This window comes from Ahaetulla prasina, chromosome 15 (genome assembly GCF_028640845.1).
Source record: "Ahaetulla prasina isolate Xishuangbanna chromosome 15, ASM2864084v1, whole genome shotgun sequence".
Taxonomy (NCBI): Eukaryota; Metazoa; Chordata; class Lepidosauria; order Squamata; family Colubridae; genus Ahaetulla; species Ahaetulla prasina.
In genome coordinates, this window is record NC_080553.1 from 8,904,103 (window position 1) to 8,923,483 (window position 19,381).

General features: G+C 44.8%; 1 protein-coding gene across 1 annotated transcript in view; it reads right to left on the reverse strand.

Moving 5' to 3' along the window:
- The window catches only part of ZDHHC8 (zinc finger DHHC-type palmitoyltransferase 8), a 79,987-nt gene extending 61,469 nt beyond the window's left edge, over window positions 1–18,518 (reverse strand). Inside the window, exon 1 of the mRNA XM_058158779.1 lies at window positions 18,155–18,518. Within this exon, the coding sequence (XP_058014762.1) occupies window positions 18,155–18,258 (104 nt within the window). The 5' untranslated portion in view covers window positions 18,259–18,518. The remainder of the gene's footprint in view (window positions 1–18,154) is intronic.
- Between the last annotated feature and the right edge of the window lie 863 nt (window positions 18,519–19,381).

A 19,381-nucleotide genomic window follows, 5' to 3' on the forward strand; every position in this document is an offset into this window, starting at 1 on the left:
TAAAAATAGATTAAAAAATGTTCAGGGATATAAGTTGTAACTCAACTGGATGGAGCTCGCCTGAGCTTTGAAAGTGATCTGCGTGGTAATGGCTAAATTTGTGAGGAACATAACCTGCTTTATTAATAGCCAAATTCCGTCCTGATTTCAAAGCCCTTCATTTAGCTAATGAAAGGAAAAGGAGGAGTCGGGGGTGGGGAGAGAGACGCTGTTCGGAGCTTCGTTTTCAAATGTCACGGAGGCAACGATCCAGTTGCTGGGAGAACTACCTAGTTCCTGCCGTTTGGGGAAAAAAAATATGAAATAAGGCATTTGTTTTTCTAGCTGAGAAGACCCTGAAACTAAACAGCTTTGATTGCCATAGCCCAACATCGCTATTATAATTCAAGTCTTTCGCCTCTTTCTAAAAATCTGCATTGTCTCAGCTTGGAAGTTTTTCCTCTATTCAGAAAGCAAGCAAAGTTACGCTAGAATTAATGACGGCAGACTCAAGAAGGGAGCACCGGTTTTTCAACATCTTTGTAAATATTTTAGAGCAGGGGTCTCCATCCTTTTTTTTTTATTTATTTACATTTATATCCCGCCCTTCTCCGAAGACTCAGGGCGGCTTACAGTGTATAAGGCAATAGTCTCATTCTATTTGTATATTTATAAAGTCAATTTATTGCCCCCCCCCAACAATCTGGGTCCTCATTTTACCTACCTTATAAAGGATGGAAGGCTGAGTCAACCTTGGACCTGGTGGGACTAGAACCTGCAGTAATTGTAGGCAGCTGTGTTTTAATAACAGGCTTCTTACAGCCTGAGCTATCCCGGCCCCTTAATGTTTTGCTAGGATGAGTTTGTTAAAGTTGTCTCCTGTTTCTTTAATACTTCGCATAGAGCAGGGATCTCCAACCTTGACAACTTTAAGCCTGGAGAACTTCAACTTCCAGAATTCCCCAGCCAGCTTTGCTCCAGCTTAAAGTTGCCAAGGTTGGAGACCCCTGCTCTATGCGAAGTATTAAAGAAACAGGAGACAACTTTAACAAACTCATCCTAGCAAAACATTAACCAGATGACCAGCAAAACACAAGAAAGCAGAAGCCCTGGATTGATCCAGGAAGATCTAAGAATATAGAATCCTAGGGTTGGAAGGGACCTCGGAGGTCTTATAGTCCAACCCCTCATACCATCCCAGTCCCATGGTTATCCAGCTAAAATTGGCCACGATTGCGCTTTTATTAGGTTTGTGCTCTTTTCTAGGGTAATTTTGAAAAAAGTTTTTGATTCGTATTGAAATGCTGGCTGGAGAATTCTGGGAATTGAAGTCCATCTTAAAAGTTCCCAAGGTTGAGAAACCAATAGGGTTCTTGAGCAGGAAAGGCGGGGGAGGGGGGTCTCAATGCATCCAATTGAACAAGGGAGGGGGCGGGGTTAAGACTACATCCCCCAGAACCCCCTGCGCAACCTAGCGCCCTCTAACCGAGCCTCCTACAAGCGGGGCATTCCTGAATTTGCAATCCATCTGCATCCAAGGGCGCCAGGCTGGGGAAGGTTGCAGGGGCGGCCCTATGCTCGGCCAGAAGCAGGGGGGATTCTGGGAGTTGAAGTCCGCCAGGCTTAAAGTTGCCAAGGTTGGAGACCTCTGTTTTAGAGATCAACATGCCTACCATTGTGAATTGGCGGGCTGACCTCTCCCCATTGTAACCATTTTGTGAGAACACTCACATTTTCTTCTCAAAATTCCAAACGCGACCCTTGGCTTAAATATTCCAAATAATCCTGGTTGATATTGCTCGTCAGTGGAATACAGAGTACAGCATAACCGAGCTGGAAGGGACTTTGGAGGTCTTCTAGTCCAACCTCCTACTCAAGTAAGAGAGCCTATACCCGTTGATGGCGAACCTATGGCACGGGTGCCCAAAGTGGTACGCGAAGCCATGACGCACGGCACGCACGGCCTTGCATGTTTGTCTTCCGGGTTTCTGGTACGCATGTGTGCGCAATGATCCGTTGTCCTTTGTGTGTGCAGCAGTGCTGAAAACCAGCGTGCGCATGGGTGCCGGCCCGCTGATCATTGGATGCGCATGCATGCTAGTGCCCGGACGTTCGACTTTTTCAAAGTGCGGCCCTGATGAGGATGCGCATGCGATGTTTCTGTGTGATCTGTTTGGCACTCGGTGCCGAAAAAGTTCGCCATTACTGCCCTATGCCATTCTGGACAAATAGTTATCCAATCTCTTCTTAAAAACTTCCAGTGTTGGAGCATCCACAACTTCTGGAGGCAAGTTGTTCCACTGATTAATTGGTGTCACTGTCAGGAAATTCCTCCTGAATTCTAAGTTGCTTCTCTCATTCTCTCCTCCATCCACTGTTTTTTGTCTTGTACTCTTTCTGTACTCTTCATATCTCACTGATGCTCAGAATGAAATAATCAAGAAAATATCTCCTTGAAGCGGGGAGAAACTTAATCCTTTCAGCCACTTAGTTAGCAACTCTTATTTAGAATAAGAGAACAACACAGTTGGAAGGGACCATGGAGGTCTTCTAATCGTCCATCGCTAGTTAGCAAATGGCGTCCTTAGGTGTGGATGTATTCACGGAGGGGGACGTAACTCTACATTACTTGGACTTCATGTTCAAATCCAGCCTTGCTCAGTTTTGAGTTTTAGTCACCGGTCGGCTGCTAATTTATTTATACAAATCTGGAGCACAGCATGTATCCCATGTGTGCTGAGGATAAGAAAGAAAATAAATATCACTTACAATTCCAGGGATGAACAGTGAAGGCAGATGTGTAGAAGATATTGGGCCGAGATCAAAATTTCAGAATTTATTTATTTTTTGTCGATGGATCTTGGGGTTTTACTTATAAATTCACCCAACTGGACGGGACCAATATGTACCATCGTATATCCACTGAAATACCAACTATAGGCCGTCCTCGACTTACAATTGTTCACTTAGTGACTGTTTGAACTTACAATGGTTTTGAAAAAATCCTGTTTTTCACACTTACGACGGTTGCAGCATTCCCGTGGTCAAGTGATAAAAATTTAGATGCTTGACTTGTAGTTATGACGGTCGCAGTGTCCTGGAATCACACAATCACCTTTTTCTGACAAGCATATCGTCAACGGGGAAGCCAGATTCGCATAACAATCTTCTTACTAACTTAAAAAATTTAGAGATTCACTTAACAACTGTGGTGAGAGTGGTTGTTAAAAAAAGGGGGGGGAACTCGCTGAACAAATGTCTCACTCAGCGACATAAATTTTGGCCTCAGCTGTGATCATAAATGGAGGAACATCTGTACGTGCCATCATATATGCACTAAAATAGAAAACTGTTGACTGACTGGTTAAAAAATAAGGCATTCCATAATGTTTTCTAGGTCAACCGCTAATTAAAAAAAAGCCTTCGAGAATCTCTCCTAGTTGAAGAACACTTCATGGGCTAAAAGGTAAAAATCTCTCTTTTTCACAATGCTGTTACTATCAGCCCAACCTTCTGAGAAAATGTCCTAATCCATCTTCCGGTGTTCCTATCCAAGTTTATGGCCTGTTTCCAGGAATGAGATTCAGCCGGTTCGGAGGGAACCGGATGCTAATTTTACATCTGGTTCGCCGAACCGGTAGTTGCAAGGACTGGCTGGCCCCGCCCACTCTACTCCACCCTTCCCAGGAGTCTCCACACAGCCCGTTTTGGATGCCAGGTAAGTGCAGGGCCTGCCCGGAGGCGATGGGAGGGCGAAAAATGAACCTCCTGGGAGTTCCAGAAGTCTTGAAATGGGACGGTTTCCAGCCTCTGGAGGGCCTCCGGAGCCCAGGGAAGGCTGTTTTCGCCCTCCCGGAGGGTCGAGAAAAGTCTCCGGAGCTTAGGGAGGGCAAAAATACCCCCCTACCATGGTGCAGAAGGCTGAGTAGGCCACGCCCACCATGGCCACGCCCAACCAGCAACCGGGCAGAGAACTGGTCGCTAAAATTTTTGAATCCCACCCCTGCCTGTTTCGCTGACTTATTCATGGTTAAGTCTAAGGGCCTTGCATAGCATAGCATAGCCTGTTTATAGCTAACCCAGCTAATCGTAACCCAGTATTAATCGTACGTGCGGCGTCCGTTCTTTGAATAGAGGCGATTGTGAATAAGGAAATAGATGGAGATGAATGGGCTAGCTAGCCCCATATCTAATTCTTAATTATTTAAAGCTGGGTTCACAAATGCTGTGAGAAATATACTTAGAAATATTACTTTCTATACATGTAAAAAAAAAACGAGGAAATTGCAATGTCTATCTGCTGGAAAGATCTTGGGAAAAGATGGCAGTCTCTAATTACAGTTGGAAATTTTACAGACCCATTAAAACATGGCTTTTATCTAAAATTACTTTCATTACATTAGTGTTATCCAATTAAATGAAGCATAGCCTTAAACTATATTCCATCGAAAGCAGCAGAAAACACAGAAATGGCGGGAGGGAGGGAAGGAGGAAGGTACAGGAAAACAGAGGGAGGGAGAGAGGAAAAAGTGGAAGGAAGGAAAGAAGGAAGGAGGGAGGAAGGAGTGGGCAGGGAGGGAAGGAGGGAGGAATGGAGGGAGGAAGGAGGGAAGGAAGGAGTGGAGGGAGGAAGGAGGGAAGGAAGGAGTGGAGGGAGGGAGGGAGAGAGGGAGGAAGGAGGGAAGGAAGGAAGGAGGGAAGGAAGGAAGGAAGAAGACAGAGGACCACAAATCTCCCACCAAACTCCATTTCAATCCACAGTGTGAAAATTGGGCTGGGTTTTGATAGTGGAACGAAAGCTTCTATTAACATCTAAAATATGTTTAGGGTCTCATTACTTCTTTTGCCTCATTCCCGCTCGGAGGAAAGTCAATTCCAACATGCCAGCCCAACTTCCATAAAACCGTAAAAAAGTTCTTTACCGTTTAAGATTTAGGACTTGGAAGATTTTGCCAGTGATAACTTCCCTCAACTTATTGAAGGAAACTTCGAGCTATTTGTGACATCTTTCATCCTTGCCACCAAGAAGAATAAATACCAAATCTTTTTTTTAAATGATATCACCCATATTTTTGGGTGCAGAATCTGAGCTAACCGTTTCTTTTCTGCTGAGCTGCAATGAAGCTTCCAGCGATGATGTCAGGGGATAATTACATATAATTTTTACAACTCCACCTACAGATAGAAGCCTTGAAGGAAAGATAAGTGTGGCTAGACTGTCTTGGCAAATCAGCAGTGTAGATTCTGTGAATCAATTCCATGCCACATTCAATGCTTGTGTGATGCTGCAACTTTCGGGCCTGAGAGAAAAAACAACGAAAAGACTGGGATGCAGGAATTGAAGAGGGATTAACTCCTTGGGGCAGTTTAAATTGATTTATTTGGATTGCATTTTTATCCTCATTGACAACTCCAGGAAGTGAATACACCTTCAATATGACTGAATGGAAAACTTGCGTGGGATCCAATCAAGGAGAGAAGCAACCTAGAGGAAATTTCCTAATAGTGCGAACTATTAGTTAGTGGAACGGCTTGCCTCCAGAACATGCTCAACAGTGCTCAAACACTGGACAGTCACTAGTCTGAAATGGTATAGGGCAGGGGTCTCCAACCTTGGCACCTTTTAAACCTGGAGGACTTCAACTCCCAGAATACCCCAGCCAGCAAAGCTGGCTGGGGAATTCTGAGAGTTGAAGTCCACCAGGCTTAAAAGTTGCCAAGGTTGGGGACCCCTGGTATAGGGCAATGATGGCTAACATTTTTGCTGTCGTATGCCAAAAGTGGGGGGAGTGTCTGTGTTTGGGGGGGCCACACAGGTGCATGCCCACATCCATAATTCAATGCCCCCTATGCCCGCACCACGTGCTCCCCACTGCTTTTGGCACATGATGGCAAAAAGGTTACCGCTGGGCCTGGGAGGTTTGTTTTTTTGCCCAGAGGCTTCCTTGGAGCCTGGGGAGGGCGAAAATGTCCTTCCCCCACCCCGCCACCGGAGGCCTTCCGGAGGCCGAAAACGCTCTCCCAGAGCCTGGCATCCAAAACGGGCCGTGTGGAGACTTCTGGGAGGGGAGGGGCGGCATGGGTGGAGCCATCTGAAAATCAGCTGGCCGGGACCCGCATGCGCGCTGGAGCTGAGCTAGGGCAACAGCTCGCGTGCTCACAGATATGGCTCTGCGTGCCACCTATGGCATGCATGCCGTAGGTTCGCCATCAAGGGTATAGGGTCTTCTGCTTGAGCAGGGGGTTGGACTAGAAGACCTCCAAAGTTCCTTCCAATTTTTGTTATTCTCCCCCCTTGTGCTTGTTGCAGCTCTCCGTCAAAAACAATCAAGCAGAACTTTTGCGCCATGTATTCGTGTACATCTGAACTAGACTGTGATGTTTCTCTGTGTATTGGCATCATGTTTATCTTTTGAGAAGCGAATGCAACGAAATTTCATTTTAATGTATGCTGATTAGTGTACATTTAAAGTGACAATAGATTCTATTCTATTCTATTCTATTCTATGAGTCCTTCGGGAGATAGGGCGGTATACAAATACGAATAAATAAATAAATAAATAAATAAATAAAATATTCTATTCTATTCTATTCTTCTATTCTATTCTATTCTATTCTATTCTATTCTATTTACTCTATTCTATTTTAATTTTACTCTATTCTCCTTTCTTTGCTTCTACTTCTTTCATTCTTCTCCCTCTCCCATTCCCATCCCTATTCCCATTTCATTCCATTCCATATTTTCTGTTCTATTCTATTCTATTCTATTCTCTATTTATTCCAGTCTCTATTATATTCTATTCCAGTCCATTCCGTTCCATATTTTCTATTCTATTGTATTGTATTCCATTCCCTATTTATTCCAGTCCCTATTCTATTCTATTCTATTCTATTCTATTCTATTCTATTCTATTCTATTCTATTCTATTCTATTTACTCTATTCTATTCTACTCTATTCTATTTTAATTCTACTCTATTCTCCTTTCTTTGCTTCTACTTCTTTCATTCTTCTCCCTCTCCCACTCCCATCCCTATTCCCATCCCTTTCCATTTTCAGAGTTTGTGGTGCTATGGCCAACTTTCCAGGGCTATCATACAATAGCTGCAAAAATTGTGAGAAATTACAGTATGTAGCAAAAGGCAGGTTTTTAAAAAAAAAAAAAATGAGCCATTTTTTTCCAAACAGGAAATCCTTCCGTACTTTGTTCGCCAACATCCAGATGCGGATGGCGCTTCGGTTTTGCCACACAAATACAATCAAACCTTTAGGACTTGTGGCTGCTGCCGATAGTCGCGGGCTGCAAATCCCACATCCATCCTGTACTAGCCCTTCAAATTCCCTCTCGCAGAATCTGAAATCAATGGCCGCCGTTTGTTTTTGGTCTCCCAACAAACCAACCGCTAAAACCTTATTTCAGGCTACTTAAACCCAGTGTTATCTTTGTGTTGTGACAGAGGGATCCTTTGGGTGAAAAAGGAACCCGCGGGCGGATTTGGAGAGAAGATTACAAAAGTCCGGATCTTGAGAGCCATCCTCTTGAAGATGCGATGCGGAAACTTGTGAGAAAGTGACAAGACAAGGATCTTCAGTAAAATCAAATTAGCCACAGCAGAAGGAGACCGAGTCATGTTTCATAAAGTGTTCCTAAACCTTTAAGACAACAGCTGGAAAAAGCTGGAGGATGAGCCTGTTCTAATCATGGCCTTTTGGTGGCTTAATCTACACTAATCATTACTTTGGCGGTTAGACCCGAAACACCAACCAAGTCTACACCTGCAGGAAATGAAGAAGAAATCTCACCAGGGAATCATTTTTGATTAGATCAGCTTGATCCCAGCCATTTGGGGGGGGGGGAGTTTGTTGTTGAGAAGCAAGCATGTCTAAAGGTAAAGGTAAAGGTTCTCCTCACACATACGTGCTAGTCATTCCCGACTCTAGGGGGCAGTGCTCATCTCCGTTTCAAAGCCGAAGAGCCAGCGCTGTCCGAAGACGTCTCCGTGGTCATGTGACCAGCATGACTCAACGCCAAAGGCGCACAGAATGCTGTTCCCTTCCCGCCAAAGGTGGTCCCTATTTTTCTACTTGCATTTTTTACCTGCTTTGGAACTACTAGGTTGGCAGAAGCTGGGACAAGTAACGGGAGCTCATCCCGTTATGCAGCGCTGGGGATTTGAACCGCTGAACCGCCCACCTTTCGATCGACAAGCTCAGCGTCTTAGCCACTGAGACACCGCGTCTCCTAAACAAGTATCTCTATAAACTGGCTAAGGCTGAAATATTTCTGGGCCACTTCAAGGCTACAAGATCAACCTATTCGTTGCCTTTGTCTTGACTGAAAGAAAAAAACAAAGAAATATATTGTTGGTTGGACGGCAATAACAGAATAACAGAGTTGGAAGGGACCTTGGGGGTCTTCTAGTCCAGCCCCCTGTTCAAGCAGGAAACTCTATACTATTTCAGACAAATGGCAGTCCAGTTTCTTCTTAAAAGCCTCCAGTGATGGAGCACCCACAACTTCTGAAGGCAAGTCATTTCACCGATTGTTCTCCCTATCACGAAAACTCCTTATTTCTAGGTTGCTTTTCGCCTCGATTAGTTTCCACCCATTGTTTCTTCTCCTGCCTTCAGGAGCTTTGGAGAATAGCTTGACTCCCTCTTCTTTGCGACAGCCCCTGAGATATTAGAACAATGCTATCGTGTCTCCCCTGGTCCTTCTTTTCATTAAACTAGACCTAGCCTGTTCCTGCAACCGTTCTTCATATGTTTTAGCCTCCAGTCCCCTAATCATCTTTGTTGCTCTTCTCTGCACTCTTTCTAGAGTCTTCACATATTTTTCTACATCATGGCGACCAAAACCGAATGCAGTATTCCAAGTGTGATCTCTTTGGCCTCTCGACATCTTTTCTCATATCTTCCGCTTGCCTTAAGCTGCCCTTTTTGTACAATGTGACCAAAAATTTGCTTCAAAAATTTTAGCAAGGGGTTCTCTGTCCGGTTGCTGGGTGGGCGTGGGCATGGTGGGCGTGGCCTAGTCAACCTCCTACACCAGGAGTCTCCAACCTTGGCAACTTTAAGACTTGTGGACTTCAACTCCCAGAATCCCCCAGCCAGCAAAGCTGGCTGAGGAATTCTGGGAGTTGAAGTCCACAAGTCTTAAAGTTGTCAAGGTTGGAGACTCCTGTCCTACACCATGGGTGTGTGTGTGGCGTTTTTGCCATCCCCGGGCTCCGGAAGATTTCCTCAATCCTCCGGGAGAGCAAAAACGGCCTCCCCAGGCTCTGGAGGCCCTCTGGAGGCCGGAACGGGCCTTCCCAAACTTCCAGTAGGCCTGTTTTTCGCCCTCCCCGAGTTTCCGCATGTGCCCTGCACTTACCTGCATCCAAAACGGGCCGCGTGGGGACTCCTGGGAGGGGCGGGAGGGGTGGGCGGGGGGGCCAGCCAGGAATAGGATTTGGAGGTTCTCTGAACTGCACAGAATCTTAGCTAGAGGTTCTCCCAAACCCCCAGCAGCTTACCCCTGAATGTGGCTCACCCAAACCGAAGTGGTTCGGTCCAGAAGGGCCTGTGCCACTAAGGAAGAAAGAGCATCTCTATTCCTTAAGAATTGTCAGACTGCCAGTTTTAGAAATTCCAACTGGTATGACAAAAGGTGTAGAGGTTAGAAAACATGCGGAGAGCCGTAGGCCAGTATACAGTGATAATTTTTTTTCCTGGAGTGTGCCATTTCAGGTCATGGAAGGCAAAGGAGATCTTGTGAATCAGCCAAGCTTCATTTAAAAAAAAAATATTATTAGGGATTGTGTTAAGGAACAACTGCTGTTTTAAAAGTTACACGGTCTGAAGATAAAATCTTTCTGATGAGCTTGGGTTTTGAGCTTTGTAAACTCTGGATGTTGTGTTGACACAGCACTCTGTAATTTCAATTACAGGGCCTAACTTAATTAGAGGCGCTGCTAATTAGTTTCAAAAAAGAACTGGCAACTGCTGTAAATACCCACCAGAAAGAAAATCAAGAGAGCAAATGTTACTTTCTTGGAAAAGCGACTCTTTCCATGCAAGGGCAATTTCAGATCCACCTGATGAAAGGGGATGGCTCTTGAGCAGGGAAAAAATCACCAGAAGTCCGATTGGTCAGCCTTTGCAAGACAGAGAACGCAACCAAATGAGCTAGATTTAATTTACTCTAAGGCTACGTTAACAGAATCTTGCCAGAAGTTTGAACAGACAGATGTCCTTTACATTCTTAGAAACTAGGGAGGGTCCCTTCTTGAGTCTTTTTCTCCACCCATTATACAGCTCTGGGCTATGACGGCTCTTATCCGACTGCTCCCTAGGCAGCCTCTCTCCTCTCCTTTTCTGCCCCAACTCCCAAGGTCTTTCCCACCTGCCATTATAGCCACCTCCTTTACAGCCTGAGAAACTAGGGAGGGTCCCTTCTGAGTTCTCCATCCATTATGCAGAAGTGGGCTATGCCTGCTCTTATCGGACTGCTCCCTAGGCAGCCTCCTCTCCTTTTCTGCCCCAATTCCCAAGGTCTTTCCCACCTGCCATTATAGCTGCCTCCTTTACAGCCTGAGAAACTAGGGAGGGTCCCTTCTTGAGTCTCTTTCTCTACCCATTAGGAAGCTGAGGGCTATGCTGTCCATTATCTAAATATTCCCTAGGCAGCATCTCATCTACCTGGCTCCCAAGGTTTTTCCCATATAGCATTATAGCCATATCCTTCACATCCCAAGAAACTAGGGACGGTCCCTCCTGAGTTTTTCTCCACCCATTATGCAGCTGTGGGCTCTCAGCCTCTTATCTGACTGTTCCCTAGGCAGCATCTCTTCACAGTCTTTTAATGTCATTTCCCTATATACCAACACAAAATGGGAAGCTGCAAAGAAGTAGATCCTTCTTAGACCCATCTTAGACTGCAGATCCATTTACAATCCGCCCAGGTATGATCAGCAAATGTGCAATCCAGCCACATTATAAACAAAAAGGGTACTCCAAGGTTGGGTACAGCTCAGATATAATAACCCTCACGTATCAATTGTAAATTATAGAAGGAACGACCTGCCCTTCAATTCCAGAGAGATCAAGATTATGTCATCTCATGGTCAGACTACTTAAGGACCTCAATATTCCATGTGGTGAAAATGATTGGATAAATATGTAGCTGTGAAATTGAATTTGCAAACTTCTTGATGTCTCTTCGTACGCATACGGGTACAGCAACAGAGAACAGCCGCATCATCCTTTGGTGGGTTGTTAAATTGCATTGTTATTCTTTTTTTTTTTTTTAATTTAAATCCTGCCTTCATTATTTTTAGAAACAATTCAAGGTGGCAAACGTATCTAACCCATCCATTCTCCTCCTCCTATTTTCCCCAAAACAACAACCCGGTGAGGTGAGGTGGGCTGAAAGAGAGAGACCGGCCCAAAGTCGAGCAAGGGTACGATGCGAAGCGGTAGCAAAGGTAAGTATAACCCACCCCTGGGAGACATGATAGCAGTGTTCTCAGGGGCTGCCCCAAGAAGAGGGAGTCAAGCTCTTCTCCAAAGCACCTGAAGGCAGGACAAGAAGCAACGGGTGGAAACTAATCAAGAAGAGAAGCAACTTAGAACTAAGGAGGAATTTCCTGGCAGTTAGAACAATTAACCAATGGAACCACTTGCCTCCAGAAGTTGTGAATGCTCCAACACTGGACGTTTTTAAGAAGAGGTTGGATAACCATTTGTCTGAAGTGGTGTAGGGTTTCCTGCCTAAGCAGGGGGTTGGATTAGAAGACCTCCAAGGTCCCTTCCAACTCTGTTATTCTATTCTATTCTATTCGGGTGAACCTTTGGGCAGTCATTATATTGATATTGATTGGTTCCTGATTGCTTATTTGTACCCTATGACTATCAGTAAGTGTTGTACCTTAGAATTCTTGATGAACGTATCTTGTCTTTTTATGTACACTGAGAGCAAATGCACCAAGACAAATTCCTTGTGTATCCAATCACACTTGGCCAATAAAAAATTCTATTCTATTCTATTCTATTCTATTCTATTCTATTCTATTCTATTCTATTCTATTCTATTCTATTTTTGGGGGGGCAGGTGGGATAAACTTCTTGCAAATAAAGGGGGAAATGTCCTGAAGAGACAGACCAAAGAGGACAGGTTCCATTCAATCTCTGCGGGCAAATGAAACAGCGGATTTATCACCGGGCCACAACGCAACCTTTGCTTGCTTTTTAAGGATTTTTAGCTTCTCTGCACTGGAGGACTGCATGGTTTGGCAGAAAGAAAAGGAGGAAGAATCTGCGCTGGAGAATTTTCATATAAATGGCTCCTTCTATTTATAAATGGAATATTCCCAATATAGTTGAACGAGCGTGGTCCAGCATACCAGAGAAGAAAGCTTTGAATGCAGGGGGGAGGGGACACCCATTGAGGAGTAAAGAGGCAGGGACGGGGCATGTGGGGAGGAGGCTTTGAGAATTTTGACCCTTCCCCTTTGATCGTCAGCCTGCTATTTCCGCCCACCATGGAAACCTCAGTCTCTGGTTAGGTAGCTGGACGAGAAGTCGCCAACGGGATAAATTATGCTTCTCCGCAGCTGGAGCCAACGTCAGGAATAGCTCTCCTAAATTTAGTCATTTCAATTTTTTGGGGGTGGGTGGGTGAGTGAGAGGGCTGGTGGGGGTCTGTAGAGTAAAAAGCCAGCCATTGTCATTCTCCTGGTGGGTCTCGTAGGCATCGAAATTGGGGGCTGGTCGTATAAAGGATGTTGAATGTTGATTGGGCTCCTTTCTGAGTTCTTTCAAGGTCTTTACATCCATAGTTTGGTCTAGTGGTTAAGGCACCGAGCTAGGAGGTGGGGGGATGGTGAGTTCTAGTTCTGCTTCAGGCATGAAAGCTGGCTGGGTGACTTTAGACCAATCACCAGGAGACGGTGATTTTTAGTCCTGTCTGAAGCACGAAAACTGGCTGGGTGACCTTGGCCCAATCACCAGGTGATGGGAGTTCTAGTTCCACTTTAGCTGGCTGGGTGACTTTAGACCAATCACCAGGAGACAATGATTTTTAGTCCTGTCTTAAGCACAAAAGCTGGCTGGGTGACTTTAGGCCAATCACCAGGTGACAGTGAGTTCTAGTTTCCACCTTGGGCACGAAAGCTGGCTGGGTGACCTCAGGGTCAGTCCGTCTCTCTCAGCCAAAACCTACTTCACAGATGTGCTTGTGGGGAAAATAGGTGGAAGGAATATTAGATATGTTCACCCCCTTGAGTTATTTTTATAAAACCAATAAAGGCAGGATATAGATTAAATAAATAAACACACAGTTTGAAAGTAGTTGAAGACATGGGCTCCATCTGAGATGGTGGAATGGCATCAGTAGGTCTCCAGGTCCACGAGTCGAGTTCCCTCTGAAGAACATCTGGCTGCTACCTATATCGTGTTGAGTCCCAAATGGGACAAAACGGATCTTCTACAATAACCCCTGCCCCTTGAGGGTCAGTGTAAGCTGCACAAGATAAATGTTGTTGTTGTTAGTTGCGAAGTCGTGTCCGACCCATCGCGACTCCATGGACAATGTTCCTCCAGGCCTTCCTGTCCTCTACCATCCTCCGGAGTCCATTGAAGCTCACACCGACTGCTTCAGCCACCAAGTTCTCTTCCGTCCCCTTCTTCTTTTGACCTCCATCTTTCCCAGCATTACGCTCTTCTCCAGGGAGTCCTTCCTTCTCATTAGGTGGCCAAAGTATTTGAGTTTCCTCTTCAGGATCTGGCCTTCTAAAGAGCAGTCAGGGCTGATCTCCTCTAGGACTGACCGGTTGGATGGCTGTGCAGTCCAAGGGACTCGCAGGAGTCTTCTTCAGCACCAGAGTTCAAAGGCCTCAATTCTTTGGCGCTCAGCCTTCCTTATGGTCCAACCTTCACAGCCATCCATTGCAACTGGGAAAACCATCGCCTTGACTATATGGGTGATGTCTCTGCTTTTTAGTATGCTATCTAGATTTGCCATAGTTTTCCTCCCCAGGAGCGAACGTCTTTTAATTTCTTGGCTGCAGTCCCCATCTTTGGTGATCTTGGAGCCCAGGAAAATAAAATCTGTCACTACCTTCATTTCTTCCCCATCTATCTGCCAGGAATTGAGAGGGCCAGATGCCATAATCTTAGTTTTCTTAATGTTGAGTTTCAAGGCAACTTTTGCACTCTCCTCCTTCACCCGCATCAAGATAAGGATAAATAGAGAGGATAAAAATAAATTCCCTACCAACATCATCAAGGGAGCAGCTGGAAAATGCATGGAATGCACTCATTGATAAAATAGCTATTTTGTTTGATTTTACTTTGAGCATTCGTATGGATGCCCGACTTAGCCACAGGTAGTCCTCGAGTTAGGACCACAATTGAGGCCATCATTTGTGTTGCTCGGTGAAACATTTGTTAAGCGAGTTTTACGACGTTTCTTGCCACCGTTGTTAAGTGAATCACTGCATTTGTTAAGCTTAAGCAACACGGTTGGTTAAGAGAATCTGGCTTCCCATCGACCTGGCTCGTTGCAAAGGGAGATGCTTGACCGTCGTTAACTACGAACCAGTTGCCAAGCATCTGAATTTGGATCTGGATTGGGACCGTGGGGGATGCTACAAGCGTGAAAAATGGTTCTAAGTCCCCTTTTTCAGCGCCATTGTAACTTTGAACTGGTCGCTAAACGGACTGTTGAACTACCTGTGTATAACTCTAGCCAGCTAACAGCATTCCACAAGACAATGATATAATTAGATGTCTATAAACAAAGCACAAACCACAATTGGAACAGTCCCCCCCATAAAATAAGTGAGGCATATACCAAGCCCTAAATCTACTCTTGCACAACTCAGAAGCATTAGATCCACGCGACAGAGATCTCGACCACGAAAAGAATCTTGTAGGAAAAGATTGACAAAATAGATCCCCAAGGAGTGTTGAGAAGGCCTCGGTTTTTTAGAAAAGTAGTCCATAGAAAAATGAAGTTTGGAGCAAGGATAATGGTTTTAAGTAAAAAGTAGATACAAAGTAAGTTGTATATAAATATTAGCCCTCACTTTTTTTAAAAAAAAACAAAGTTCTTAAATGTCCGTCCCCCCCCCATGGGAGGGGAGGACAAACAAACTTGTAACTTGGCTACTATTTTGCAAGATGCAAACTGCTGCTTTTGGTTTCAGATAGCTTATTCATTTCTGTAAAAATATTTATTACTTTTATTTTAAAGAGCTGGGACAATAGGCTTCAGTGAAAGTGAAGTAGGCAATTAACTCGGAAACAAATCTACCAGCCATTTAAAGGAAAAGGAAACAAGAGAGAGGGAGGGAGGAGATAGAAACAGAAAGACAGAAAGAAAGGGAGGGGGAGAGAGAGAGAGAGAGAAGGGAGGGAGGGAAGAGATAGAGACAGAAAGGGAGAAAGAGAGAGAGAAAGGAGAGAGGAAGAGAGAGAGGATAGGAAAAAGGAACAAAGGAAAGAGAAGATAGAGAGAGAGAAACAGAGAAATTAGAGACAGAAAGAAAGAAAAAGAAAGAAAGGAGGGATGGAAGGAAGGAACAAAGGAAAGAGAAGATGGAGAGAGAGACAGAAACAGACAGAAAAGTAGAGAGAGACACAGAGAGAAAGACAGAAAGGAAGGAAGGAGGGAGGGAGGGAGGGGAAGGGACGGAGGGAAGAAGGAACAAAGGAAAGAGAAGATGGAGAGAGAGACAGAAACACAGACAGAAAGCTAGAGAGACAGACGAAAGAAAGAAAGAAAGAAAGAAAGAAAGAAAGAAAGAAAGAAAGAAAGAAAGAAAGTTGAAGAGAGAGAGAGAAAGTGGGGGGAGAGAAAGAGAGAGAGAGAAAGAAGGAGAGAGACAGAGAGAAAGTGGGAGAGAGAGAGAGAAAGAAAGAAAGAAAGAAAGAAAGAAAGAAAGAAGAAGAGAGAGAGAGAAAGTGGGGGAGAGAGAAAGAGAGAGAGAGAAAGAAGGAGAGAGACAGAGAGAAAGTGGGAGAGAGAGAGAGAGGGGGAGAGAGAGAGAGAGAGAGAAAGAAAGAAAGAAAGAAAGAAAGAAAGAAAGAAAGAAAGAAAGAAAGAAAGAAAGAAAGAAAGAAAGACTCAATTAAAAAACCAAGGAGACAAAAATAATCCTACGGACAACATTTCATGAACAACCTCTTGGGATTTTTTTTATTATTCTGACACAGAAGCTTAAATCTACTAAACAGCCTTTCTTCTCCCCTTTACTGCTCTACCACTGAAAATCAGAATGGAGCTGAGGCAATACACCTGAGCAGGGATGCTTAAAGAAAAAAGAACATTCTTTCAATTGCTTGTTCCTCCTATCCTTCACTTCCCCCACCAAGCCTGGCCGAGTCCTTCAACGGCACTTCCCCTCCCCTTCCGTCATTGCCATCCAGGACAAATCTAGGCCATTTCTGCTAGACACAAACAGGCTAATAACCCATTAGAGGAACGCAGATAGCCAGCATTTATCTTTCTAGCTGACAATTCCATTTTAGGATCAAGTTACAAGGGCTTCAAAAAGGCATTGGAAATCGGTCCACAAATATCAACAAATATACAGCCAAGTCTAAACCGAGGAAAAAACAAACAAACAAACATTTCCAGTTCAAACCAAGTAAAAATAAAATATCAGAAGAAAATGAAGAGCATCACACACAAACACACACACACACATATATATATATAGAAGAGAGAGAGAAGGAGAGGGAGAGGGAGAGAAACAGAGAGAGAGAGAGAGAAACAGAGAAACAGAGAGAGAGAGATACAGAGAGAAAGAGAGAGATACAGAGAGAAAGAGAGAGATACAGAGAGAAAGAGAGAGAGACCCAAACCAATCTCCCCTTAGAATGATAAGATAATCTTTATTGTCACTTTTTTCTAACAGTGTGTTTCTGTGAACACACCGGCACACAATAAAAAAAATGACATTCTGGTGCCCGCTCTCAAAATAAAATAAACATATAGCCATACACAGAATGCACACACACACACACATTAATCTCAGTCCATTTTGAATACCTGGCCTTCAAAGCTTATGTATGAACACGATCTCGTTTCACGAGATACACTGCAGGGCTTATAAACAAATCTAAAGCAGCACTAAAATGGAAGTTCCAACTCGACATTTGGCAAAATCCAAAATTACAAGGCACATCCTTCTTTCTCATGCCACGCCAACTCAAGGCTGCACCTTTTTCTTTTCTTTTCTTTCTTTTTTTTTAAAGAGTCCAACTTCAAGAACCCAGATGGGAAAGTGGGGGGGGGGACGATGGGGGGTGAGAACCATTGGGGAGGGGTTGAATTTCCAAAGCAGAACTAAACTTCTCCAGGCGGCTGATAAATGAGGATGAGTCGGGGAGAAACAGTTCTGCAAAGCTGTTTGTGCCTCCAGATCCTGCAAAAACTCACCCCCCACCCACCCCTCCAATGACCATCTGGGTCTCCTAAAAATTTTTTTCCTCCCCAACCTGACCAAAAATTTGTTGCAAAAGGATGGGGTAGAACGAAGGGGGGAGGGGGAATGGGGGAGGGGAGGGTGGAATGGGGAAAACAAACAAAATCTGGAAGCTTTTTTTTTTTGGCTTGAGGGCCTGCTCATCAGGCTGGCATAGCTTAAGGAACCAAGGTTTCATTTTGCGGCTCAACTGCACCGAAGCTTCCCTACTTCCCGGAAGGTTGTTTACTTAAAATAACACAGCTCGACACCCTCCTTTACCCCCCCACAACCCACCCCACCCCACCCGAAACGAAACCTGTGTGTCGGTGAAAAAAATTGACCGCAATAATTCAGGGTTTTTTTGTTTTGTTTTTTGAAAGGCCAGCAAAATCATTCTCAATGAGAAAGGATGTACGTGCAGGAGAAGCCTTACAAAGTCGAAAAACCTTCCCCTACGCACCCCCCCACTCCGCTCTTCCCAAATAGCCCCAGCATCAGTCCCAAGAGAGAAACCTGCACTGTATTCTCAGCCAAATTTTTTTAAAAAAAAAAATCCTCCTCCCCTGGAGTAGTCCAGTTGAACTGGCAGCTCACCAGTCCCATGTCCCAGAAGGTTAGAAACCTCCATAGGTCCTTGTTTATATATATATATATATATATATACATATATTAAAGGAAGAGTGGATGGAGGGAAGAGGAAAAGAACTGCATTGGACTTACGTGAAGACGAAGAAGAGCGAAGTTGACCCCACTAATAAGGCGGCTGCAGTAGAGACGGGAATGTATTTTGTCGGTTTAAATCTTTTTCCGATACTGCTGGGCATTCTGTGGATTATACATCACTGTGCGTTAATCCAGAGTATCTGAGAGGCACTGGGGAGCCAAAGAGAGAGAGAGAGACACAGAGAGAGAGAGACAGAGAAAGAGAGAGAAGGGGAGGGGAGAGAGAGAGAGGACTAGGGCGTGGGGGAAGCCCCCGAGATGAAGGTCTTGCACTGCAGCGAGATCAAGCGAGGGGAGGGGAAAAGGGGTAGGAAGAGGAGGAAAAAGAAAAGGGGGGAATTGAGACAGAAAGGGGGAGGGAGAGAAAGAGAGAAGAGGGGGGGGGAAAGGGATGGATAACAGCTGACCTCTTTTGCACAGGAAACTCAACCCAGAGAAGCCAGCCCACTTGGCTGATGTCAACCAACCCCTTAAGGTAGCACTGCAGAGAGAGACAGAGAGAAAGAGATGGAGATGCTGGAAACAGATTTAGGAAGCAGCCGCCGAGTGGGAAAAAGGAAAGGCCTGAAGCTCATCAGATGCCACCTCAACCTCCTGGCCCTGAAGGACTGCCTTCTCTCCTGCGGCTGAGCTGCAGGATTGCCTCGCCACGCGGAGTCCATCTTCTTCTTCTTCTTCTTCTCCAGACGAGATCCGTCCAGATCCCAACGCATCTTTTTGCAACCGAGGCGCAAAGGCAGAGCAAAGCAGATGGGGAGGAAGAGGAGGAGGAGGAGGAGGAGGCAGAAAGGGTTACCGATTTTTTGGATGGAGAAGTTTTTGGAGTGCGAGGGAGGAAGATTTCCCCTTGGGATGTGGACATGTGCTTCCAAGTGGATGAGGTGCGAAGGGCGAAGAAGGAGTCAAAGGAGGAAAGGAAGAGGAATGTAAGAGCTCCACGCCAGGTCCGGCTTGCTCCAAGAGGGGATTATGGAGAACTGGAGACCTTAACATTATTTGATGCTACGTCGGTTCTCATCGAACGTTATTAACCACTTGGTGTGAAACTTGTGGTCTCTTTTGGACCATCTCAAGCTTTTTATACACGGTCAGCAACAAGACTCCTCCAAAAACAAAAAAAACCCACACACTTTTGTGTTTTCCATGTGTGGGGTATTACAACTCCAACAATTGTTGAGAGCTATAAGGGGAGGAGAGTATAAATTTTATAGGTCGGTGTTGGTG